General features: G+C 38.5%; 2 protein-coding genes across 2 annotated transcripts; one reads left to right on the top strand and one right to left on the bottom strand.

Moving 5' to 3' along the window:
* Window positions 1-159: 159 nt before the first annotated feature.
* trip10b (thyroid hormone receptor interactor 10b) lies at window positions 160-11,067 on the bottom strand. Its single transcript, XM_067403568.1, has 15 exons — window positions 11,044-11,067; window positions 9,742-9,857; window positions 8,258-8,311; window positions 7,934-8,081; window positions 7,759-7,821; window positions 5,840-5,944; window positions 5,630-5,758; window positions 5,404-5,550; window positions 4,404-4,559; window positions 4,249-4,272; window positions 3,675-3,784; window positions 2,531-2,663; window positions 2,262-2,311; window positions 2,013-2,143; window positions 160-626 (listed from the first exon to the last, which is right to left on the bottom strand). Exons 1-15 carry the CDS (start codon window positions 11,065-11,067, stop codon window positions 484-486), a joined length of 1,533 nt encoding a protein of 510 aa, XP_067259669.1. The 3' UTR covers window positions 160-483.
* Window positions 11,068-13,390: 2,323 nt separating this feature from the next.
* Window positions 13,391-16,836, top strand: LOC137032482 (protein NLRC3-like). Its single transcript, XM_067404246.1, has 3 exons — window positions 13,391-13,907; window positions 14,000-14,074; window positions 15,152-16,836. Exon 3 carries the CDS (start codon window positions 15,946-15,948, stop codon window positions 16,834-16,836), a length of 891 nt encoding a protein of 296 aa, XP_067260347.1. The 5' UTR covers window positions 13,391-13,907; window positions 14,000-14,074; window positions 15,152-15,945.
* Window positions 16,837-27,992: the final 11,156 nt, after the last annotated feature.

The raw sequence follows: 27,992 nt of genomic DNA, 5'->3' as shown, positions 1-27,992 counted from the left end.
TTTTTGTAAACTGGCATAATAAAAGAATAGCAAAACAACTATAATGATAATTAGAGGAACACACTTTAAAAGAGTTATTTTTTTTTAATCCAGCCAATCATATGTAAAACATTGACAGCCAATCAGAATGAACAGAACATGATTATGCGTCAGTGTACAGGCTAACAGTAATAGTTATTCTGGTGAACAGGCCTTTAACATGACAATCATTTATCACTGTGGCACACAGTACCAGAGTCAAACGTTTGAGCACACATGACTGTTCTCAATGTGATACGAAGAGTTCTGCTCACATTGCAATAATTAAACAACAGGAAAAGACAATGAACATGATCTTTAAAACTACAAATGCACAGAAAATCACCAGCAGAAACATACTGAGAGAAAAGAACGACATGAAAGTAAAAACACTCCCCTTAATAATATTAAAACAAATGAGTATATAGAGTGACCGAGTCACATGATATCAGTTAAGGCAGTGGATCAGATGATCTGGATGTAGGATGCCGGCACATATCCCACGTCTCCATTGGCTCTCTGAACTCGGACCCAGCCGTCGCCCTGATCCTCGTCCATCAGACTCAGCTGCTCGCCCACCTGCATGGACACGGCACCCTCGCTGCTGCCTGAACACACACACACGTTTGTTTTTGTGAATTGTGGGGACTTTCCATAGGCCGCAATGCATTTTATACTGTACAAACCGTACTTTCTATCCCCTACCCTACCCCTAACCCTAAACCTAACCATCACAGGAAACTGTGCACACCTTTATTTTCTCACAAAACCATCATTTAGTATTTTTATTAATTAATTTACATTGTGGGGACCGGTGGCTGGTGAACTCAGGTTTATATTACATCGTGGGGACATTTGGTCCCCACAATGGAATATAAACAAACCCACACACACACACACACGTCTCAGATAGAGCCTCATGGGAAGACTGGCTGGATTTGCTCTCTGTTGGGTGAATCAGACCCGCAGAACGAACACACAAGTGAAACAGACTCTTTTGACGTTTCTGTGGCTCTCTAAAGCAGAAGTCGTCATAGTTGGGTGAACTTCTACAACAAACATATTTGTGTTCCCAGCTGCCCCAAATGAAAAACAGCAGTGCTTCAATGACTTTCCAAAAGAGGAACCAAATATCGAGATATTGATTATGTTAGTCAGAAGAGAGAAAGATGTCAAATTTACAGTTGTATTAGAAACACTCGTTAGTTTTCTGCAATTTAATGCCAAGGTAAGAACACTCAAAATACAGTGTTAAAAATGTAAGAAAAAATCATGCTTTTGTAAATCATAAATATGACAAACTGTTACATACCAAGTCATTTGTATGAGATGAAAAGTCTAAATTATGACTTAAAATGACAAAATTAAGACATAAGAGGTCAAAATTATGATGTATAAAGTTATATTTATGAGATAGTGTGCCATTATTTTGACTTTTCAAATCATATTATGTAAAGTTGAAAGTATTACTTACAGAAAAAGTAAGTAAAGACAGAAAAAGTCAAAATTATGATTTAAAAAGACAACTGACAAAAATAAAAACATGAGATAAAAAGTCAAAATTATGGCATAAAGTGTCATAATTATGACTTAAAACCACATAATTAGACATAAGACAAAATTATGACATACTAAGTCATAATTATAGTATTTTGACTTTTCAAGTTTAAATTATCATTTTAAATGACAATTAAGACAGAAAAAGTCAAAATTGTGACCTATTTATGATGAAAAGCCGAAAATGGCATATTAAGTCATTAGATGGTCAAAATTATGACTATTTATTGGAAAGCTGAAAACTTAAAATGTCAATTAAGACAGAAAAAGTCGAGACTGACATACTAAGTCATATTTATGAGATAAAAGGTCAAAATTATGGCATAAAAAGTCATAATTCTGTCATAATCATCTCTCATTGGCTCTCTGTTGGGTGAATGTGAATCAGTGTGACGATCAGAACAGAAGAGAAAGAGGAGAAAACACACAGATCTCACCGTCAAAGTCATAGAGCGCTTTACACTGTCCGATGGGAACGTCCACGTCAAAGTCCTCGTCAAATTCACACTCATAGATGTTATCTGACGGAGACACGCTGGACTCGCTCAGCACAGCGATATACTCCGAACTACAAACACACACATGCTGACACGTCAAAATGATACTGTGACACAGCTTACAAATGACCTTCATGACCTAGAAGTGTTTTCAAAGCACACACAATCCCACACACATGATGGACTGACCTGGCAGGAGTGAACTGAAGCGTCTCGCCGCCGGCTTCAGTCAGCTGAACCTGATGAACATACATGTGTTTATATGCGAGTCGAGTGCTACAGCGCTTTATACAACAACTTCACAATAATGAACAGAATCACTGACGCAAACATCAAATATGAGACGAATTCTGCTGTTCAAACACAATAGAGTCAATACTGAGATCAATTCAGTTCATGTTTGATAGTGTCAGTGACGATGGATCAGTAATATTACAGAATATGAAGTGTGTAAATACCTGATATTTGCTGAGCTCTCCTCTGAGTCGGGCGATGTTCTGAGCGGTCTGTGTGATCTGAGGCTGAAGGCTGGACGGGTCTCCGAGCTGCGAGTTCTGCTCATAAACACCCTTCATCTTCTTCAGAGCCTCGCTGCCGGACGGACAGACGGTGTTAAAGTGGATCAGATCATTCCACAGAAACAGGATCAGTTAGTGTATCTGGGGTTTACATGCACAGTTTTAACCCGATCACGCTTAATAAGCCGATAAACATAGATAAATATAAGTCGCGCTGCTCTTTTTTCTCTTTATTGTCCCGTGAAACGGCTGCTCAAACAAGAACAAATGTAGTCATCAGAGAAGAGATGCTGCAAGAGGGAGGAGAAGATATTCTGATTCAAGATTACCAGAACATGAATTTAACACAATGATGATGTGCACCGCTATAATAAACACTGCAATATTCCATAAAAAACAAGATCGTTGGCATAAACCGAATGAGTTTTCCTATATTTCCTGTTAATTTAATTAAAGGTCTCTAATGTTGTTTTAGCTCTCCTACAGCAGGTTCACATTCATCTGAGATCAAAATCACTTTAATTTTCTCATAATATCCACTGCAGCATCAGCTCTTTTCTCTCAGTGTCTGAAACGCTTCGTTCAAAGATTTGGTCTCTCTAAACCCCGCCTTTCTGAGAGCTGCTCTGCTGTGATTGGTCAGAAACCAAACGCTCATTATCATATGTGAATTTCAGCACTTGATTCACAGTGATATGAACAGTAACGATGGCGTCGGTTTTACCATATCAATCTCATCAAAGTGGATTTGCTTTGGCAGCAGAAAACAGCGTTTTCTAGACATGAACAACACGAACCAAACTCTTCCAGTCTCAGATACAGCTACAGCGATTGAGGGCGGAGCATCTTTCAGCCAAATTGGTTACAAACCTACACAGGTTCAGCAGGAAGTGAGACTGAATTACTGACGACTCAGTTCAGAATCACTTCTTTCTTTTGGGAGACAAAAACTCCATTTACCATTTCTTTAATGTTTTGACACTACTCTGGATTTTCTTCTTTTAAAAACATCTCATAAAAATGTCTTTCTTGCATTGCAGGGAGATTGGGTTTCATGTAAACGGGTAAAATTAATAATTCCAACCTCTGCTCCGTCTCTCTCTGCAGCTCCTTCTGCATGTCATCCATCTTCTCCTGCAAACGTCTCCGTCTCTGATCCGGAGGAAGACGAGAGAAATCCTCCACCAAAGACGGCTTCACAAAGACATATTCGTATAATGTATATGAATAATTGTGTAAATTATTCATGTTTATTTGCACACCAGAAGTTCTCAAGAATAATTTCAATGCCTGCTGTGAATTAGGTGTTAATAGGGCTGGAACTATTGATTATTTTCCCGATAGATAAATCTATCAATATTTATTTATGCAGTGAAACCTCACAGCTCAAAGTGTAATTCACCTTTTCTTACTTCTTTACACTTTAAATTGTTTTTCCAATTTGAAATAAGTGCCTTCAAATTTTACGTTTAGCCAACTTGAAATGTGATGCTCGTTTCGTCATTAGAAATGAAGCATGAGATCATTCTGAAGAGATCAATGCTGAAATCAAATCAAACTACAGAACCACATGTCCACAGTCAGCATTCACTGGGAAATGTCTTTAAATGAGTACAAACAGGTAAATGTCATGCAGAGAATAAAGCTGCTCACCGTACCATGTTTTTATCAGGAGACGTCACCTGAAAATTCAAACACATTCACAAACTTAATATATACAGTCTGTTTCAAAGGGCTGAAACAAAATGTGGAGATATGCAGATGTCTCTTCATCTAGTGTGAGACGTTCACAGACACTGAGATGTGCGCGTACCTTGTTTTTCTTGAACAGTTGTTTGATGCGGACTTTCGGCAGGTGCGGCGCGTTGTCAGACGCCGCAGGTTTGACTCCCTGACTGTAATCCTCAAACTCCACGTCAGCAGGGGGCACCGCACCTGATCTATACTGCTCTATGAGAGCCAGCGTGTCCTACACACAAACACATCGCAGGTCAAATCTGTGTGCTTCTAACTTCAATCACGTATCAGATCTCTTCAGTCGTTTCTCCTAAACAGAAGAGGTCGAATGGAAACTTGTTTCTTGTTAGATTACTGGAGTCGTTTTCTCAAGAGTCTCAATCTGTGCTCAGAGTTTAAAAGACACCAAAGTCTGCCATGCATGAGAAGCACATGGTGGAACGAGTGAAGGAGACGCGCTGAATGAAAGAGTGTGTTCACTCTCTGACAGCAGATGGAGCAGCAGAAATACAGCGGTTACCCCGGAAACCCCACAAACAAAGCTTTTAAAATGCTTCAAACAGACATTCAATTTTTTGTAATCTCAACATTGTTCATCACAGCACCAAATACTGAATACTTAAAGACTTAATCGGCTATTTATTTTCAAACTTAAACATTTTTATATTTTAATCTGGACTACAGCATGCCCTAATGATTAGAAATGTTCTGATTATTTGTTATTGTTCAGTAAAACTTTGAGACATACGGCTTCATTAGTTAACATGTTAAATCATTATTACCAAACTGACAATGAAAAATACTTTTAAAGCAATAATTATTCTTAGTTAATGTTACTAATTTTACTTTATATATTTTGGTGTATTGTATTTAAACATTCAGAGTTATTTTTGTTATTATAAATAGAGTTCTAAAACCTGTTATACTATGACAACACTTTTTTTGCAACTTATTTCAATATTGTGATAATACCGTATACCGTGATAAAAGCTTCAGCAATTAATCGCAACATGAAAATTTGATACCGTCACATGCCTATATGTAAATATTAACATTATAAATAAATATGCACACACTTGTTTCTCGTCGATCTTCCTCCCGGTGCTGATGATCGTGTCCAAACACTTGTTGATGTTGGGCAGGATGTTCTTCTCGGTTTCGGAGAACTGCACATATCCGCCGGCCAGCAGCCGGATGCGCCGCTCCTCCAGCTCCTGCAGCTTCTGTCAAGCACAGACAGGAAGTGTGAGATATTGCGTTCAGATCGACTCTCTCTCGCGGTCAAACCACATGATGACGCACCTTAAACATGGAGGGAATCTCGGAGTGGTACAGGTTGTTTTGTTCCTTATTGTATCTCTGGAGTTGTGAAGCGTATTCATTCTTACTCTCATCCGCGATGTGGATGCGAGCATTTGCGTGCTGTTTGGCCTGAAACACACACACACACATACGTGATGCATCATCAAACCCACAGCACAGGTGATATGAAGTGTGTGGGGTTTCTTGTACCTTGTCCACGTCTGCTTTAGTCGAGTTTATGTCCTGCTGCACTTTCTCTGTTTGCTGATTGGCCTTTTCTGCTTCTTTCCATTCCTTCTCAAAACGCTTCTTACTCTGGTTAGAAATCAATCAATCAATAAATAAGTCATGAAGTGATCTGATGCATGTGTTCATATATTTTTGTGTGTATGGAGGCTGAATTACAGTTTTTTTTGTCATTAAAGAAAATCAAAATGAAAGAAAAGAATTGTTAAATGAAATAAAAACTTAAAATATTTTATCATAACTCAAAACAAACCAAAATATAAGTTGATCCACAGTACATTGTAAATGTTTTAAATATTATCGCATGTTCTGAATTACTCACATGTATAAATGACAAGAAATCAGTCAGTCATGATTGCATCTAGTGCGAAAACATCATATTAAATATTGTGTATACTTGTACACCATAGGAGTTTTCATGTTTTACCATTATTCTTAAAGAAAATGAATAGTGCTGTCAAAATTAGTGCGTTCATTTTTTCAGATTAACACGTTAAAGATTTTACGCGATTGATGCAGCATCCGTTTTTCCGTCATAATTTGTCTAGTGTTGCATTATATGATCATGCTCTAATACACACAAATGCTTTTAAACCATTCTAGCGCCACAAGACAAATGAGAACATGCTGTCTTTGAATATCATGTCATGTGACACACACAGAAAGACACACGCCAGTATCAAGTTCTCTTTTGCGCTTGAATGAACAATAACACACAGAATTATGCCAAAATGGCCGTTTTGTGGAGTATCATCACAAGAGCAGTCTTAAGTGAGTTTAACAACGTCTTAAATGAACTTAAAGAGTTGTGAGGAAATGAGACGCACGTCATGTTCAGCAGCGGCAGCTCTTAAAGTGACAGCAGCCTAATAAACCACTTGCTGTGATGATGCCATTAATGTTCAAATGTAACAGAGAAAACTGTAGCTTTAATAAGGATTAATCTATATTTCATTTATAATTTATGCAGTGAAGACTGTAAAGTGTTTGATAACTTTATTCAATTAATGAATTTTCCGAACCTGTTAGACCGGTAAATATTACATTTATTAAAATGGGTTTATTTGAAGATTGTTTTAAGTTCACTTATTAGTAATTATTTTAAAGTCTAATAAATGTTGAAACTGATAGCTGTCTATAATTAATGTTTTTCATAGATTCATCAGTACAGTATTAGCATCAGTGATCTTCATTCATGAAAAGATGCCATTATACAAATATTCAAAATATAGTGTCTTTAACATGTTTCTACATTCATTTGCACAATAACTGTGAAATTATTGCAATATAAAAATATTTAAAAATCCAAAGTTTTTAACTGCAATTAATTAGGTTAATATTTAAAGATTTTTAAATATTAAAAATTGAAAAATTTAAACCTAACTGGCTAAAATTGAAACTCAACATTTCATTACCCAGAAACAAACTAAACTAGACTAAAAGTTGTTCCATCCACAGTATATTGCAAATATTTTAACAACCTGATATTTTAATAACATAAGGTTTTCATACCGTAAAACATATTTACTGCTATAATTTTATAAATTATCCTAAATATTAAAACTACTGCAAATCAGTGTTATTTTAGTATCATTGAGACACTACTATAGTTTTTAATTATTATTTATTTTTAGTTTTAATTTTTGCTTTAATTTTGCGGGGTTTCCAGGGTAACCGCTGCATTTCTGCTGTTCCATCAGCCCCCCTTCTGTCAGAGAGTGAACGTGCACTTTCATTCAGCACGTCTCTTTTTTACTCGTGGGCTTGTGTTCATCTGAGCGTGTGTCCGTTTGACACAGCATACAGCGATGTTGTGCATTTCATATGGTTGATAAATATTTGAATAATTGGTAATAAATTATTATTTATGGTAATTTCCTCACAATCTCCAGCTGTTTGAAGGTGGTCTCCAGGTTCTGCTGAGCCTTCTTAACTTCATACAGACACTACAACAGAGAACATGAGTTTCAGGATCAGGACATCTTTAATCACGGCTCCAGATGTTCTGCAGGTAAGCGACGACAGAGTCAGTTCAGAGTGTTTTATGGTGAGGCTCACGTTCTTGCGCTCCAGCCGCAGCTCCTGCAGGTTTCTGCTGAGCTCCACACAGATGCTCAGCGTCATGCTCTCGGACAGCTGCTCTCTCTGACCCGCGTACTCGTTCAGCTCATTCAGCACCTCCTGAAACGCCTGCTGATTGGTCAACCTGTGGACACACGGTCAACAGCACCGCGTTTACAGTCACGCATCTGACGGATCTGATCAGTTCAAGCACTCTCTGGGGATCGAACCAGTGATCTCAGTGTTGCTAGCGCTGTATGTGACTCACAGGAATGCTGATTATCAATGTTTAATCGAGCAATCGAGAGCCGGTTCACTCACTTTGTGTCCTGATCTTCTTTGATGCCTCGTCTGGAATATTTCTTACTGAGATTCCTTCAGGGAAACACACATAAAACAGGTTCAACCAAAGAGAAACATGAGCAGCAAAGGCTTCAAGAGCACAAGATAACTTCATCTACATGGAAAAAGATATACTAATAATTATTATTATATTATTACAGTCAGAGTTGGAAACGTCTTGAAATAAATGTGTCTTTTTTTCTACAAATTTTGTATGTATGCAAATTGCATAATATCCAAGCTACACATTTCTAGTAATTGTGCAGTTAATTCTCATATTGTATTTTCAGAAGGTTTTGGAATATTTTTCCTCTCCCTAAATTTGCCACTACCGAAACACAATAATAAATCATTTAATAAGAAGGGTTACATTGACCTGTTAAGATTTTGTTCACATCTAACTTGGAAAGATTTTTTTTGCTATTTTTTAAACAAAAGTTCACACACATTTTAACTATTTCAAGTGTAATTTATGAGATTTGTTGTATTTTGAATCCAATCTTTCTTTTTGAAAGTCATAAAGTTTATCAAACTGATTTCAAAGTGAAGGATTCATTAGTTTGAATAAACATTGATCCAAACACTATAATAACATCTTAGCTGATCATTCAATATACTTTATTTCTGACAAATCATCCCATGTTTCATGTCGTGACAGTAATGTGTTGGCAGTGACCACATGACATGACACAATTTAACTCACATACTAAAACACTAATGATTTGCATAATTGTACTAAAATTGTGTTTATTTCCCCCAAATAAATGATTATGTGTCCCTTTGTCACTGCCAGAACAATGATGTCATGTTTCAGTAGTGACAATTTTCGACACTTTTGAGCCGCTCAAAGATGAGAATCAGCACATGATTATCTAGCACAGCTCTGAACAGTTTAACACACATAAAAACTACATTATATGGAGTAGCACCCAAAAAAGTTTGCTTAACTGCAGAAAAAAGGTGTTTGTTAGTGACGTTCATTAAAGCTCCACACAGATTTTCAGACTTTTGAACACATTTAACTAATGATGATCTATCTGCTGTGACAGATAGAGGAGGAACACAGGAATATCTCCTGATCAGAAATGTAGAAGTGTGTTAAAATCAGTCTCAGATCAATGACCCAAACACATCTAAAGTTTGAATACTTAAATGCTTTTTTTAAATGTGATTTTTGGCTGTGGGACAGCAGTTTGCACCAGTTCTGTAGAATATTTTTCACTAGCGGTTTTCCAAATGACAGATATATGAGAAAACAAAATGCTTTCTGTTGACCTGAATGAAGCATAAGCAAATATGAGAGGGCTTGAGCTGATGTTGCTCAACCTGTGTGGCCTAATTAATATTCATGAGCCTCTCGTTATAAGAAAACAGTGTAGAAATGGGGTTTCTCCCCCGACTCTCGCACAAGGATGGTGATATTTGGGGGTTTGTGGCGTCACAAACACAAAGCCGTCTCTTGCCTGAGCTGTTTGGCGTAATTCTGCTCAATCTCGGCTCTCTCTTTGACAAACTTCACGTATCGATCCAGCAGATCCAGTCCGCTCTGAGTGTGTCTTTCAATCACGTCATGCTGGTCCTGCAAACACACACCATACACAGCGTGTTATATGTCTGTTTCTGGTATGTAGGACAGTCTGGTCTCAGAATAGGTGTGGTACATTGTTAAGTGTGTGTGTGTGTGTGTGTAGCTCTTTTCCCATGTGCACACACTCAAACTAGCTTGACAGGTCAATCCACTTCACACTAGTTGTGACAAGAGACCTGATGAGTCACATGACACATTTGGATTCAAGCATGAACTCATTAACTTCTATTGTTTTTATAGCTAATTATGAATATTATAACCTACTCCTGCTGCACACAAACATTTTGATTCTGAACCCAAAACGGTTAAGCATTCATTAGACACACAGTTTCTTATTTAAGATTTCATTAGACTCATGTAGTTTAACAGGAAGGTGCTGGTCTACTTCCCTTTGGTCCTGAAATCATTCCAGTAGTTTGTCTGAGATCCTAAACCAGTTTATCCTGTACTGTGAAAACCTCAAACAGTGAAAGGAAATCACAGTCCAGCGGTCACGTGACTTAAAGAATACTAAAGTAACATTTTTAGAAAAACACTATTTTTGCACTATTTTCCAGTTTCAGTCTGTTGTTTAGTGTAGTCAAGTACACACGGTTCATTCCGCGATTACCACTTTATTTATTTATTTTTTTTACTTTATTTTTTACATCTTATTTGAACCTTCATAAATTATCAAAATAAAAATCAGCAATGTTAGGCTACATTTTTAATTACAAATGAATGTATTTGTACTGAAGCGTTCACATTCACGGTTTCAGCTTTGTCTACTGTTTCTGGATACAAAAATATGTAATGTTTTTATTATATCGTTATAGTTACCTTTATATGACCTCTCAACATCACACAAAGTTGGTTTTATATTCGCACATTCTGATAAATTCAGACTTTCCAATAAATGTGCAATAAATTAATGTTTGGAAATTTTAAGCAGCGACATGATCGTCAACCAACGATTGTCAACTTACAACATCTTTCACAGTCGATCAAAATAGGCAAGTATTGTTTTAATGGCATATTTACTTGTGAATGTCTGCTGAATGTCCAATGTAGTGTGATTAACAAGACTATTGAATACGGATGTCCGAATGTGCGAATATAAAACTAACTTTACCCAAGTAGACAACCGCCTGGAAAGCTCAAACTGAAGAACATTTCTGATTAAAGGTAATGAACTTACCCAGAGATCTGAACCCCAATCCATGATCAGAAAGAGAAACCTGTCAAAGAACAGACACGAAACTCCTGAAGGAAGAAACTCGAAATCCTTTCAGAAATATGAGGTAGATCCTGTACGAGTATTTTCAGTCATTAGACTTATTTCCCCATGAAACACTGTAAACTCTCGCTTTGAGCAGGTAAATCGCTCCTCAGTGAAGACTGTAGTGTGTTTCTGATCTGATCTGAGGGATTGAGTTTCACCTCATGACACAGGTGAGTTCACACAGGTGAGTGTGATTGTGCTTCTGAATCACTGCAGCTGCTTGTTTCAGTCGATGGACGTTTGACAAATAAACAGTTTCTAAAAAAAATAAAACAAAATAAAACAAAACTGAAAAACTTTATAATCCGAGGTGATGAGAGTGGCGTTGATCAGGTTTATGACACACTGACATCTACAGGGTTAAAAATGTCCATACAAATAACTACTGAACCTGATTCGAAGATGGCGAACGGCGAACCAATCACAGTCGCTTGGTGACGGGATGGACCAATCACAGTTTTTTCCCTCAGGATTTATTTGAACACCCAAAGCGAAATCGAAATTTAGAATGCTCCTTTCCATGACTAGACGTCATTTGAGGTCTGTGTTCATATTTATCTGTTCATTATTGGTTTATTTAACTTGTGAATTGTGATGTGATTTTAAAATCATCTTGACAGATTTACAAAGATTAACAAAAAGAGCTAGCACGGCCATTTGCAACTCGAATGTTTCTGACTCCATTAGCCGCCAGTTACTTTATCAGTCCGTTAGCTGCTTTATATTGCAAAACTGGAATTGTGATCATGTTATTAGAATTTCATGATCATAATCATGACCACACTGGTTTTTAGTTTTTTTTTTTTGTACTACACAGTTTTACTGCACTTTGTTATTCTTCTGTCATTAATAAATCGGAAGTCTTGCACATAAAGAAAAAAATATGCTTAGTTTCGCGTTGCAAAATAAGGTGGAGGGTTAGGAAGTCATTAGTCAGAATCCTACTCAAGAATTAAGACGTGAAGTTTCTGCAATACAGTCCCATGTTCAAATCACTTATTTTGTCAGAGCAAGAGGGCCACCTTCTCTACAAAATAATAATAATAATGTTTTTTTAGTCTACTTCTGCAAAATTATGAATAATGGGCATCAGTGTGTGTTTGCTTTATTTTTTTTAATTTAACCTTTGAGATATATATTATAAACTAAATTGACATTTTAATTTTTGTAATTTTACAATACTATCATATATTCTTATACTTGCATCTAGGTTTATTGTCTGATATATATATAATATATATATATATATATATATATATATATATATATATATATAAATTTACTTTTCAACAAATTTATTGTGAAATACGGGCACTGCATCCCCCCATTTTCTCTACATGCCACAACACGGAAACTCAAGAGCTCATAGAAAATCCAGAGTTTAGTTATGACTTTGTGGTGGCATTCATGTGTGTTTTACTTGGACATTACTTCAGGATCATATGGTAATGCAATACTTTGTAGTAGAGGTATCGTGTACTTGGTGTATTACCTGTATGAAAGTCATTCAAAGACAGCACATGCAGATGTTCAACTCGGCCTAATAATGATCTTCATCTCTGGCAAACAGTAGGATGCATTTGCAGATTTGCTTTCAAACCACTTCATTCGATCCACAGTGTGCAGGGAAATTAACAAATAATTCAAACTGATTCGTGAACCAATTCAGACAGTTTTGCTAACTTGTTTGACGAAGTCATTGAGATTATCAACTCAAGTAGGGATGGGTATCGTTTGAATTTTAGCGATGCCGCTTATCAATACCGGTACTTATCGATACTGTTATCGATACTACTCTCTATAATTTGGTGTGAAAAGATGTTGAAAATTTCAAGTTATTTTATTTCTGCTAAAATTTAGTACTGCAGTTTACAAATGCCTCTAAGCAAATAAAAAAGGGTACAAAGCACATTTTTAAAGGTGACCTATAATGCCCCTTTTGACAAGACGTAATATCAGTCTCTGGTGTCCCCAGAATGTGTCTGTGAAGTTTAAGCTCAAAATACCCCACAGATAATTTATAATAGCTTGTCAAATTGGCCCCGATTTTGGTATGAGCAAAATCAAGCCGTTTTTGTGGGTGGATTGCTTTAAATGCACATGAGTTTGTGCTCCCCGCCCCCAAGCTTGCTTGTTATTCCAATACACTGAGGCACACATAATACACAAGATCACACAGCAATTATAACTCACAAAATTGATCATTACAAATTGTCCTTGATGCAGCATGTAACATAGATATGGCATATATTTTGTGGATGTTTGTAAAAATTTTGCATGCTTGTAGAAAAAGGCTTACCAAAGTTACTGGGTTGCCCTTTTTCGCAGTTTCTGTGCTGGTAGATGCAGCAGAGACCCGATTATAGAACTTAAACACAGGAAAAGTCAGATTTTCATGATATGTCCCCTTTAAGATAAAAAAGATCAAAAATACAAATGCCCTTCAAATTAACTCTAGAGAGGAGCTTTTGGCTAAATATTTGCACCATAATACACATTCATTATAATTTTTACTGTTCTTCAGTATTTAATCTCTAAAATTCCTGTCATCCATCACTGATATTTCAAAAAATGAATTGGGCTAGAAATATTATTATGTAATTATAAAGTTACTTTTATAACTGTATTATTATAAAAACGTCCTTGAGTGTCATTTAATTGCTTGTATACAAATCAGTTAATTTTAACTCATCAAAATGTTTAAGAACATTGTGAAACTGTTGCTTATATCTCCCACCATTGCCATGGAAGAACCCCTTAAGTTCAGCGATGGAACCCAGGTGAGACACTAGCCAGAAAGACTAGAAAAAATACTAATATGAATTATGTATATGATGATATGAAATATAACATTAACTATTTCCATGCCTAGACAGAAACAGGCTGTAGCATCTTCAAATTCCAGCAGTGATGTTATGTTTCTGGAATCAGCGTTTTCTGACCTCAGGTAAGACATACATATCTTACATATACTGCTGATAACGAGTCCCGATTCTATACTTGTAAATTCCTAGTGCTTGGTGCACACTTCAAGTACATTCCAGTTATTAAAGTCAATCAAATGTATACAGGACCATGCAGAGAGTTTTTCAGGGTCAGGGGCTCAAATGTAAAATAGCATCTATCATACAAAAATCACTTTTAAATGATTCCTTACAAAGTGCAAATCAAATATGCTAAATATGGAAGCTAGAACAGACCTCAGTTCTCGCTTATCATGCACATTTGAGCTTTTTCTTTTAATGGCGGTTGTCAAATTACAGTTAATAAATGCTTAAATACCGATCTTTGAGATCGACTCAGGACATCCCTAAAATATATGTACACAGCAAAATCCCCAGAGTTAAATCAAGTCTGCTCAGATTTAGCTAAATAGTGTTAAAGTAACACTGAAGCAGAGTTAATAGACATAATTAAGCAATTAAGTGATGATTGTGCATTAGTGATGAACACCTGCTGTTAACAAGCAGAATCACTGAAGAAAAGAGAAACACAAGAACTACAACTGACTTCAGTCAGTTGTCAGTCAGTCAGCCTTATTAATTGCTTAATTATCTCATTAACTTTGCTTCAGTGTTACTTTAACACTATTTAGAGAGGGACCATATGTACTCTGAGCAGAGTTGATTTAACTCTGGGGATTTTACTGTGTATGCAGAAGACTTAATAGAAAATGCCCATTATTCCTGCTACAGACTGCAATTTCGACAATCCTATGAGATCATTACAAATCACACTGTACAACATGGATTTAATAACTTGGGTACGACTGTACGATAATGACCCCTCTTGAATCAGGCTACGACGCAAGTTAAAAAAATAAAATGATAAAATGTCATCAGCATGCACTCATGGTAAACAAATAGATCAAGATGAATTGCACAGAAATCGCCATGATTAGTCATCTTATACTGGGCATTAGTGTGAGTATGTGTCAGGTTTTTATCTGACAGCCTGTCTTTATTTAGTCTCTTTAGTGCCATTAGTGGCCTACATGTGTTTTTGTCTCTGATTATCTTTGCAGTGGTGAGAGGGACGATCTGAACCAGGTTCAGTCTGGATGTGGAGTTTGTGATAAAGTTCTGAGAGATCCAGTCTTCATAAACTGTGGACACAATTTCTGTAGACCGTGCATCAGTTTCTCGTGGGATCCTTCCAGACCATTCGACTGTCCTCAGTGCATACAGAGATCCAGAAGACACAGAGTCATGAGAAGATCTGGTTCTGCTGAGTATTACACACAAGTAGCCCTGCAGGAGAAGACCGAAGACTTGCATAAACCAGTAGATGATGTACTACAGAGAGTCAAAGACCAACATAAAACCAACATGTAGAAAAAGTATGAGAGATTATTTGAGGGAATGAAACTCCAAGAGAATGAAACCCTCCTGAACAGAATCTACACACAGCTCTACATTATAGAGGGAGAGAGTGAAGGAGTGAATGAAGAACATGAGGTTTTACAGATGGAGAAAACAGCCAGAACACAACACTCACAAGACACGCCAATCTACTGCAATGACATCTTTAAAGCCTCATCTGAACCAGGATGTGAGGAGAAAGACCAAATCAAGACTGTTCTTACTAAAGGCATCGCTGGAATCGGAAAAACCGTCTCTGTGCAGAAGTTCATTCTGGACTGGGCTGAAGGATTTCATGTTTGTGCTTCCATTTTGAGAGCTGAACTTGATCCGAGATCATCAGTACAGTCTTCACAGACTTCTGCTGGAATTTCATCCAGAACTTCAAGATCTGGACTCAAAGATTTATGAGGAGTGTAAAGTTGTGTTTATCTTTGATGGTCTGGATGAAAGCAGAATGACACTGATGTTTTCAGATGCTCAGAAAGTTTCTGATGTGACTGAGACTTCATCAGTGGGTATGTTGATGTCAAACCTCATGAAAGGAGAGCTGCTTCCCTCTGCTCTCATCTGGATCACCTCCAGACCAGCAGCAGTCAATCAGATCCCCTCCAAATACATTAACCGTCTGACAGAAATTCAGGGATTTAATGAGCCTCAGAAGGAGGAATATTTCAGGAAGAGAATCAGTGACGAGCATCAAGCCAGCAGAATCATCTCACACATCAGAAGAGCAAGAAGCCTTCACATCATGTGCCACATACCCGTCTTCTGCTGGATTTCATCCACTGTGCTTCAAAAGCTAATGAAAGAAGATCTGAGTGCAGAAATCCCTCAAACTCTGACTGAAATGTACATCCACTTCCTACTGATTCAGATCAACATGCGGAATCAGAAGCATGAAGAGAGAGATCCAGAGCAACTCCTGCAGTCCAACAGAGAAGTGATTGTAAAACTTGCTGAAGTGGCTTTCAAACAGCTGATGAAGGGCAATGTGATGTTCTATGAGGAGGACCTGAGAGAGAGCAGCATAGACATCACTGACGCCTCAGTGTATTCTGGGATTTGCACTAAGATCTTTAAGGAGGAATCTTTGATTCATCAGCGGAAAGTCTACAGCTTCATTCATCTGAGCATTCAGGAGTTTCTTGCTGCTTTTTATTTGTTTTACTGCTATTTAACAAAGAACAAGGAACCTCAGCAGCTTCTGGATGCAAAATATAAACATGAATATGACTTTGAAAGTGACTCTGGCTCTGAATATGACACCGATTCTCTGTATGATCTACTGAGATCAGCAGTAAATAAAGTCCTGGGCTGCGTCCGAAATCGCCTACTCGCTGAGTAGGTACTTAATTTCAGTAAGTACTTACTTTTCGAGCCTAAAAGAGTAGGTACTAATCTCGTTGAGTATGAATGTGATCCGGATATAATCCGCCATGTTGACGTTATCATGTGACCTACGACGTTATCACAAGCGCAACAACTTTAGAACAGGTTTAATTCATATCTGTAAATATCTTGAATTTTTTTAACCCTACTAATCTGACCCACAGTTTTATCCTTAAAGATATATATATATATATATTGAAGCCTTATGTTGAATTATTCTGTTATTTAACCTTGTCATTGTGCTTTTTTCTGTGTATATAATCTATTTTTTTTTTTGTCATTATGATTGCTCATTGTTAGTTCTGCAATAATAATATAATAAAAAAGATATGAGTGACAGGTGCACTAACACCTCACAGCACCAGTAACTTGACAACGCTACCTTGTACGGTTTTCATCAGCATTTGCAATATCTGCAGAAAATGAGATGTCGGACAGCTGCTTGAAGATCTCACCTTTGGAGAAGACCGATGTATTACGACTAAAGATAAGATTACCCCAGAATGAACAGAATTGCTAGACCACCCTAACACTTAATAATAAATGCTGACCAATACTTAATCATATTAATTTTTTACAGAAAATAATGTATTAGTAAAACAAGCAAATTGTAATGTTTTGTCATATGACATAGCTATGCATGAATAAACACTAGACAAATACAACCAAGGTGAACACATCTCAATTAACAGTCAAGCAATGAATTAATGCATGAATAAAATAAATATATTTTATTTACGGACAATAGGAAACATAAATGAGTTATAGAATGAATAAAAGTAATCATCACAATAAATAAATACATATACAATCAACAACACATGAAACAAAGCTTTATTCAAACTTGTTCTTACAAACAGCAGATCTGCCATCTCACACAGCTGTGCCAATTCTGCACCTTCACCTGTCTTTGCCATCTATAATGTCCCTCACTGCTGCTCCTCTCAATGGGGACATCTTTGATCCAGAGGATGAGGAAGATGATGATGGACCCCTGAACTCCATAACCTTGAAGCAGGAGTGGGAGAAGATGTGTGGGACAATCTGGCTGCTCCAAACATTCATGTGCTCTCCATAAACAAGACTACATGTAAAACATTTAAACTGATTGAAACGTTTAATAATTCATGTCAGAATTCTGTTTCCTGACATATTTCATTCAATATTTTTACAATTACGTGCTGTTTTTTTTGTTTCAGCTTTATTATTTTAGTGGTGTAGTGGGCTAAATCTCCGGGTTCGATCTCCGCAGCTGTCACCATCCTTAATCAAAACACTTTACTCCAGGTTACTCCATGGGGATCATCCCTGTAATAAGAGCACTGTATGTCACTTTTCATAAAAGCATCTGCCAAAAGCAAACCTGTAAATAAATGTAAATGTGATTTTTGTAAATCCTTTTTTGTTAGTGTCTTGGGCACAAACACTCAATAAAGCTGATTATTTCTTTAAGTTTACCTTTTCAAGGTACATAATATAAATGCATACATACAGTTTCTATTTGGGGGCTTAAAGGGTTAGTTCAGCCAAACATATAAATTCAGTCATTATTCAGGTTTCTTTCCCCCACAAATGCTGCCATCACCTTGCCTTGCAGGCAAACATACCGACATCAAGAATCAGAAGTGCTGTAGTAACTCTGTTTGAAATTGCAGTAATTAAAATAAACTACAAGTTAATATTTAAATAGATTTGTATTAATTTCTGTAGTGTACTCACTCAAAGCCATTGACGGCATCATTCCTTCATCAGCCTCTCTCCACTGGATAAACACACATGTGATCATCTGTCCCTGTAACATCCAGACAAGATTCATGTTTCCTCTGAGATTTATGTGCTACATTTACATGTTTAATACTACATTTACATGTTTATGATGTGTTAACTCACTTCTTATCCAACTGTATATAATTTACCAACAGTACTAACGGACAAATAAAATAGAAAACTTAGATCTAATTACTTGTACATTTGTTTATTTACATTCATTCCTGTACATTTACTTCCATTCATGTAAAGTGTTGGGAACAGACAGTGAATTCTACATAATAGCACACATCACTCAAGATGTATATTTCATATTGTGATGTACTCATTACCTGCAATAGGCTACTTATTGAATATTTTCCTGTCAGATGTTAAATAAACATTTAGAAATCAACTTTATGATGTATATGGTTTGGAATTCATGTAAATCCACTTTGGAGACGAACGTGTGTTTATTGAAGCTCCCCTCTTACCTGTACACAATAAAACGTGTTTTTACTGCAAAATCACAACTATACTACACTGACTAGCGTCTTTACACCTCTACAGTAGTTCAACAAATGCGATTTTAACACAAGTAACCAAGTTTTTGGTTTTTAATACTCACATTTGAAAACATCCGTGCCGCTTTTCTCCTCCGTGTTCGAGTGTGACGTATCCTCTCCCGTGGCCTCCTGGGATAGAAGAGTGTCCATCGGATGAACACTTCAGAATCTGGGCGGGAGCAGTAGGCCATCCGGGAACTTCTCGACTACTCATTTATGATTAATGAGGATTTCGGACGTACTACTCCTTTCACGTACTGTTTTCCCTACTATATAGTAGGTAAGTAGGCATATTCGGACGCACTTTAAGTAGACGCACGTCCGAATCTCGCGAGAATTAGACATCACCCAGGTAGTTCTCGCCTACTCTTTTATGAATACTTAAGATTCGGACATACTTTTTCGCTCGCCTACTGCTTTTCCCCTACTATATAGTAGAGAAGTATGCGGTTTCGGATGCAGCCCTTGTATATAATGGGGAGATAAGAGGGTCTGTATCTCTTACCATTGGAGAAAGCGTAACGGCTAACTTAATCACGTGTGGCACCTCTCAGCCTATCGTGTAATGGCAGTGACGTCAGTTGCAACATTCCCTAGTCTGTCTTCTCTTGAAAAAATACATTTTTATCAAGCTAAAATCTACATATAGTTCCCAACGAAAGTATTGTTTAGTGTAAAACATGCTGAAGATTACCAAACAGGCTGTTGATTAATTAAATGATTAGCCATTTCCCCACAAAAGCTGTTTAATCAGCATTGTGAAGCCTCTCATCCATTGACATCCATTCAAAAAACAGCCTCACCCTCACGGTCTCATTCTCTGTGTACCGCGGGGGGTGGAGCGTTAGCATTAGCCTTTACGCTTTTTTGGCTAAAAGTTGCAGGCTTGCCTTCCAGTGGCTTTGTTTGTTCACTGCCGTTTATGTTTGATAAACTGACTGAACTGCAGAAAGGATCATACAGTCATTCTCATGTATGTCAGGTAAAGCACATCAGAGCTGTATGATAAAAGCTATGCAGTTATTCGCAGGCCTTGACTTGATTCCGTGATATTAGTTTTAGTGAATTTCGAGTGATGTTTAACTCTCTTAATCACCACCTGCTTCACACAGCCAGTTTGAGCGTCCAGGTCACGAGTAGAAGCGGTGTTTTACGCGCCCTATGGTGTCTGTTGGAGCTACATTAGTTTGTTTTCAGTAGTGGTAATTTTGTTAATTAATTTGTTTACTATTATGATTTTGCTCACATTAGTAATATATTTTGGTAAAATTCTTTTGTTGTTTGTTTAGTCTTTATTTTTGGTTAGTTTAATCATTATAATGTTTGCTTTAGACACCTGGGGGCAGTAGTGGGCACAGGCAAAGGTGAATATAGGCAGGAAGTAGTTAGTTACCTGTAGGCATCTGGGTGATGGGCATATGGTTTTTTACCAGCGTGAGAAATGCTGTATTGTTTGCTCAGTTGGAACAAATAAACCAGCCACAAAATCCTGAATCCAGTTTGGAAGTAGATTCATTGCTTGCCTGCGTACATTACCTGCCCAGGATGCTAGAAGTTGTCGTTTGAAAGTTTGATTTGAGTTTCATGTTTTTTTTTTGTTTGACAAACGGCCACTACATCAAGTAAAAAACCGCTCATTGATTAAAGAAAGAAGAAGAACTTTCCTTGGAATTCGCTTCGGATATTATTGGGATACCCGATGGAAAATCAGCATGGATTGTTTGATTCACCACGTGTGGATTATCTGTTGGCATGAGACAGAGGCCTGGCACGAGCTAAGAAATCTCCAATTGGTATGTACCGCTAGAAATGCCGTATAAGAAGACGGTTTCATGAAAGGTTATATGAACTTAAAAGGACTGCTTAATTGGCTGTGTGTTTGTTGAATTATCAACGTTTACACTCATAAAAAGGTAAAGTCAGTGCAGTGTGCGCTTGTGTGGATGAAGAGGATTTGTTTGTATAAAACGAAGTTGTTTTAAGCAACGTTGCCATCTTTGCTAACCTTGTTGCCCGATTGTGAATATTCACTGATATTATCAACAAATTGGCTATAAGTGTGCAACAAAATGACAGAGGTGGAGAGGCCGGAATCAAAGCGGTCAATTAAATTGACTTCTAAAGGAATGTGCTTTTACATACAAACTTGTCAAGAAAAACGCACTGCAAAAACTAACCAGGCTAAAAAGCTTATGGATAAAATCCGTGTCCTAATGGAATTAAATGAAACTGCAGACGCAGTGAACACTCAGCTCGCTTTGTTCATTAAGTGTTATGAAGAAGCACTCGATATACATGAAACATTTATGGAATTGCCTCTGCCAGAAGATGAAATACTCATCAATAAAACTAAAAACTTTGAAGAGAAGATGAAATTATGTTATGCATTTATTGAAGATGTGAAGGAGTGGCTGTCTAAAGCTGGTTATCCATACTCACAGCCTAAAGAATCTATCGACGCAGGATGCGTTGATGATGGAATACAACCTGAAGACAGTATTTCTAATGTCTTAAGTGTAAGAACAAGTTCTGCAAAATCACGTGCCACTGGCATATCAAAGACTTCTGTAACATCCGAGGCACGCATTAATGCGGAAGCCGAGAGAGCAGCTCTTCTTAAACGCTCCGAAGCTTTAAAAAGAAAACATCACATAGAGGTGCAGGAGGAAAGGCTTCGTAGAGAAAAGGAGCAATTGGCACTTGAAACAGATTTGGCAGCTACAACTGCAAGGCTTCAGGTTTTAGAAATGAACTCATCACAGCGTGGTTCAAGACGATCTGATGGAATGAACTCTTATTTGGAGAGGAGCAAGGCTCAAAGATCCACCGGTTTAGATCCTTTTGCCAAAGTCTTTGTCCCACATGAAAATGATGTTCTTGCTGTACCTGATCCTGCATCAGTTGTTAAGCCAAGACAAGGATTTGCAGAACAAACGTATGGAAGGTCAGTTGGGCCAGAAGCTCCATATCAAGAAGTACAGACTGTAAAAGGACGTCAAATGGGACATCTATTAAACTCTCAAACTCAAAGCGGTAACAACCAAAACGACATGGTGGGCATTATGCAAAAACAAAACGAAATCACTGCACTGTTGGTTCAGCAAAATATATCCTCTGCTCTTCCTCCAAGAAATCTGCAAATTTTTGATGGAGACCCTCTTCAATATAAATCCTTTATTAGAGCCTTTGAAAATGTAGTTGAGAAGAAAACGAATAATTTCAGGGACTGTTTGTACCTCCTTGAACAGTACACTAGGGGGCAGCCAAAGGATCTTGTGCATAGTTGTCAACATATGCCTCCAGATCAAGGCTATCACAGAGCTAAGAGTCTTCTTGCTCAGCACTTTGGAGATGAATATAAAATTGCATCTGCTTACATGGAGAAAATATTTAACTGGACACCCGTTAAAGGTGAAGATGTGAAAGGATTACAATCATTCTCTCTGTTTCTTAGAGGATGTGCAAATCTAACAGAACAAGTAATGTATATGAGGGAATTGGATTTACCATCTAACATGCGGAGTATCATTTTAAAACTTCCTTACAAACTAAGAGAAAAATGGAGGAATATTGCATGTGATCTGCAAGAAGGAAGGGAAGCAGCTACGTTACAAATGTCACTCCTGTGAGGGAAGAAGCTATGGCACGGCCTGCAGAACATAGCACACCCTCCACTCATTGCTGTTTATTTTGCCTGCAGAGAAACCACACACTAGGTCAGTGTTCACAGTTTAAAGCCAAGACGCACCGGGACAAGATCAACTTCATTAAGGGCAAGGGTATTTGTTTTGGTTGCCTAAAGGTAGGCCACACAAGCAAGGATTGTAGGAGTCGATTGGATTGCCATGTATGTCATCAGCCGCACCCCGGTGTCCTTCATATAGAAAGACAGGATAAAGGTACAGCTGTAGAACAAGCCAAACATCCTGTGAGCCTTTCAAGTGATTCATCTGTAACTTTTCAGACGTGTGGCCATATTGGGGCCGGTGTAGAAGATGATTCTACCTTCTCTATTGTTGCAGTAAAAGTCAGAAGCAAACTGACTAATAAGATCATGCAGACATATGCTTTCCTGGATCCTGGTAGTTCTGGCACCTTCTGTACAGAAACCATGGCGAAAAGGTTACATTTGCGAGGTAGGAAGACAAGCATTTTGTTGAGAACAATGGGCCAACGAAAGGTTGTGAATGCTCATGTTTTGACAGGTCTTGAAGTGTCTGGCTTGGGTGCTGAAGATTTTATAGAGCTTCCTGATGTTTTGACTCAGAGAACCATACCTGTGTCTACACTTAATATTCCACGGCAAGCAGATATTGATCCATGGCCGTATTTGAAGGATGTAATACTCCATGACATTCATGCAAGTGTAGATCTGCTTATTGGAACTGACACCCCTAAGGTTTTGGAGCCATGGGAAGTAATAAATAGCCAAGATGGGGGCCCATATGCTGTCAGAACCAGGGTTGGCTGGGTCGTTAATGGTCCTCTTCATGGTGGAAGCTGTAGAGGTAAGAGTGGCGGTTTTGCTGTAACAGCAAATCGCATCTCTGTTGAACACCTGCAAGAAATGCTTGTTAAGCAATATCACCATGACTTTAATGAGACATCATCAGAAGAGCAGATTGAAATGTCCAGAGAAGATATTAAGTTCATGGATATTGTCAGTAGAACAGCAAAACTAATTGGAGGTCATTATTGCATTGACTTGCCATTCAGAAAAGAAAATGTAATCCTGCCAGACAATCGTTATATAGCAGAGCAGCGTTTATGTAGCCTGAAAAGAAAGTTTGACAAGAACAGTGTTTTTAAGGAGGAATATACCACGTTCCTAAATGAAATAATAACACAGCGACATGCAGAGCTAGTTCCTCTTGACCAGCTGACACAGAGCAATGGGAAAGTGTGGTATATCCCTCACCACGGGGTGTATCATCCTCAGAAGGGCAAGCTAAGAGTTGTTTTTGACTGTGCAGCCTCATACAAAGGAACATCGCTCAATAGCCAGCTTTTGCAAGGCCCCGATCTCACCAACAGCCTCATTGGAGTTTTAGTCTGATTTAGGCAGGAGCCTATTGCAATAGTGGCCGATATCCAATCTATGTTTCACCAGGTTCATGTCTCAAATAAGCATGTTAACTTTCTCCGCTTCCTCTGGTGGCCAGGTGGTGACACTACACAGGCTTCGCAGGAATACCGTATGAAGGTACATCTATTTGGAGCTGCATCATCGCCAAGCTGTGCCAATTATGCCTTGAGGAGAACTGCAGATGACAACGCAGAACACTTCCCTCTAGAGGTTGTGAGTACAGTGAAAAACAATTTTTATGTCGATGATTGCCTCCGTTCAATGGCCTCAGAAGAGGAGGCTAGGAAAATGATTCAGGATTTAACTGCACTTTGTAAGAAAGGAGGATTCACTCTCTCAAAGTGGGTCAGCAATAGTCGTGCAGTGTTGCGCTCTGTTAGCGAAGGCCACAGAGCAAAGGACATGAGGGAGCTGGATTTGGATACAGATCAACTTCCTGTTGAACGTACATTAGGACTACAATGGTATGTTGAGACTGACCAATTTGGATTTAAGGCCTCAGCACAGGATCAACCACAGACGAGAAGAGGAATTCTTTCGGTGGTCAGTTCTCTCTATGACCCATTGGGCTTCCTTGCTCCATTCAGCATGATGGCTAAGTTGTTACTGCAGGAACTCTGTAAAAGAAATCTTGGATGGGACGAAGATATTCCCCATGTTCTCGCTAAGCAATGGGCTAGCTGGTTGGAAGATCTCCACAAGGTGGCAAAGTTTAAGATTGATCGTTGTATTAAGCCTAATGACTTTGGCAACCCTGTCACTGTACAGCTTCACCACTTCTCTGATGCCAGTGAGGTTGGGTATGGAGCCGTCTCTTATTTAAGATTGGAAGTGGATAATAAAGTGCATGTTGCATTTATGATGGGAAAGGCCAGAGTTGCTCCGCTGAAACAGACCACAATTCCTCGCCTGGAGCTAACAGCTGCAGTCCTCGCTGTTAGAATAGACCGTATGCTACGGAAGGAGTTGCAACTTAGGCTGGAGAAGTCAGTTTTCTGGACCGACAGTACAACAGTCCTTAAATATATATCAAATGAAAACCGGCGATTCTATACCTTTGTGGCCAACAGAATTTCAGTCATCAGAGGGGCAACTGATGTTGATCAATGGAGATATGTGGGATCAAAGGAAAATCCAGCAGATGAAGCGTCAAGAGGAATGAGGGCAGAAGATCTCCTGAACAGTAGGAGATGGATGATGGGACCTGATTTCCTTCGTAAGTTCAAGGATGGGTGGCCTAAATTAGATGTGGATCTTCAGGGGATTCCTGGCGCTGACCCTGAGATCAAAAGGGACTTGACAGTGAATGCTGTTGTTAAAGACACAGACAATGCTACGAGCCACCTGATTCATTACTTTTCATCTTGGAAGAGATTGCAGAAGGCTGTAGCTTGGCTTCTTAAGATCAAGGATACTCTTGTGTTATTGGGACATAAGAGAAAGGAGCTTTATGCCTCTGCTGATCTCACTATGGACACTATAGACTGTCATCAACAGGTGGAAAGCCAAATGCAGAGCTTTAAGGCTACGCTCAAAGGACAGAGTCTGACACCTCAAGATGTGATCAGGGCAGAGCTGTCAATCATCCGGTATGTACAACATCAACGGTTTAAGGATGAAATTACCTCGTTGCAGAGTGGTGTGAAATCCATATCCAAGGACAGTTCACTGTACAGATTGGATCCAGTGATGGAGGGTGAGATTCTCAGAGTGGGTGGTCGGTTAAGCAAAGCCTCACTGCCAGTGGAATCCAAGCGTCCTGCTATACTGTCAAAAGACCTGCATGTATCCACACTAATTCTGCGCCACATTCATCAGCAGATAGGTCATGCTGGAAGAAATTATATGTTGTCCAGTTTAATGCGGAAGTATTGGATTATAAATGCAAACTCTGCTGCCAGAAAGGTCATATCAGATTGTGTTGTTTGCAGACGCAACAGAGGAAGACTCCTTGAACAAAAAATGGCGGACTTACCTGCTGAAAGAGTGTTGCCTGATGAAGCCCCTTTCACTCATGTTGGCATTGATTATTTTGGGCCCATTGAAGTTAAGAGAGGCAGAAGTCTTCTCAAAAGATACGGAGTGCTCTTCACCTGTATGACCAGTCGTGCTGTACACTTGGAAGTAGCATACACATTGGATACAGATTCTTGTATAAATTCAGTGAGAAGGTTCATCTGCAGACGAGGCCCAGTTTCAACTTTTCGGTCTGACAATGGAACTAACTTTGTTGGAGCCAGTCGTGAGCTCAAGGAGAGTCTGACCGCTCTGAATCATGGTAAAATTCAAAGAGCCTTTCTGCAGGAAGGCATAGAATGGAGATTTAACACCCCATCAGCTTCCCATCAAGGTGGCGTTTGGGAGCGCCTGATTCGCTCAGTGAAGAGTGTTCTTACCTCAGTCCTTAAACAGCAGACCATGGATGATGAAGCACTCCAAACATTTTTTTGTGAAGTCGAAGCAATATTGAATGATAGGCCTATTACGAGGGCCTCAGATGATCCAAATGACCTGGAAGCTTTGACACCGAATCACGTTCTGTTGTTGAAAGGTATACCAATTATGCCACCAGGATTGTTTGAAAGAAATGATCTGTATGTCAGAAAAAGATGGAAGCAGATACAGTACATGGCGGAACTCTTCTGGAAGAGATGGATTTCTGAGTATCTGCCATTGATGCAACAGAGACAAAAATGGACAGCACTAAGAAGAAACCTTGCACCTGGAGATGTTGTTCTTGTGGCAGACGCTACAGCTTCAAGAGGATCTTGGATGATGGGGAAAGTTTTGGATGCCAGATCAGATGTGAATGGCGTTGTGCGCTCTGTCCGCCTCCAAACGAAGACCAGCATCTTAGAGAGGCCTGTGACGAAGCTGTGCCTGCTGCTGGAGGCGGCAGTGTGATCACATGAACTGACTCTCTCTTTCTCTTCATCTGTCTCTATCATTCTCTTTCTGTCTCTTTTTCTTGCAGGTGCAGCAAGACATCTGTGCCTGTTATAGTTAGAATACATAGTGTGTAGCTCCGTTCTGAGAGTTCAGTAATTGTGATAAAGCACAATTAGGGGCCGGAGTGTTGGAGCTACATTAGTTTGTTTTCAGTAGTGGTAATTTTGTTAATTAATTTGTTTACTATTATGATTTTGCTCACATTAGTAATATATTTTGGTAAAATTCTTTTGTTGTTTGTTTAGTCTTTATTTTTGGTTAGTTTAATCATTATAATGTTTGCTTTAGACACCTGGGGGCAGTAGTGGGCACAGGCAAAGGTGAATATAGGCAGGAAGTAGTTAGTTACCTGTAGGCATCTGGGTGATGGGCATATGGTTTTTTACCAGCGTGAGAAATGCTGTATTGTTTGCTCAGTTGGAACAAATAAACCAGCCACAAAATCCTGAATCCAGTTTGGAAGTAGATTCATTGCTTGCCTGCGTACATTACCTGCCCAGGATGCTAGAAGTTGTCGTTTGAAAGTTTGATTTGAGTTTCATGTTTTTTTTTTGTTTGACAAACGGCCACTACAGTGTCCTCATTCGTTTGGTCTGTGAGATGGCAGTCAGCTTTGGATTTTTGTTTGAACTTTTGTTTTTGCTTTCAATGAAAAGCATCAGGTTCACTAGACAGTGTTATTAATAAATCCTGTCACATTTGTTGGATTTGTGGTTACGTCGTTGGTTGCTTGTCTCGGCCAGGAGCGAGAATGTGGGAGGTTGT

The sequence above is a fragment of the Chanodichthys erythropterus genome, chromosome 12 (genome assembly GCF_024489055.1).
Source record: "Chanodichthys erythropterus isolate Z2021 chromosome 12, ASM2448905v1, whole genome shotgun sequence".
Taxonomy (NCBI): Eukaryota; Metazoa; Chordata; class Actinopteri; order Cypriniformes; family Xenocyprididae; genus Chanodichthys; species Chanodichthys erythropterus.
Note: the sequence above shows the minus strand (reverse complement) of the source record. Positions and strands in the feature narration are given on the sequence as shown.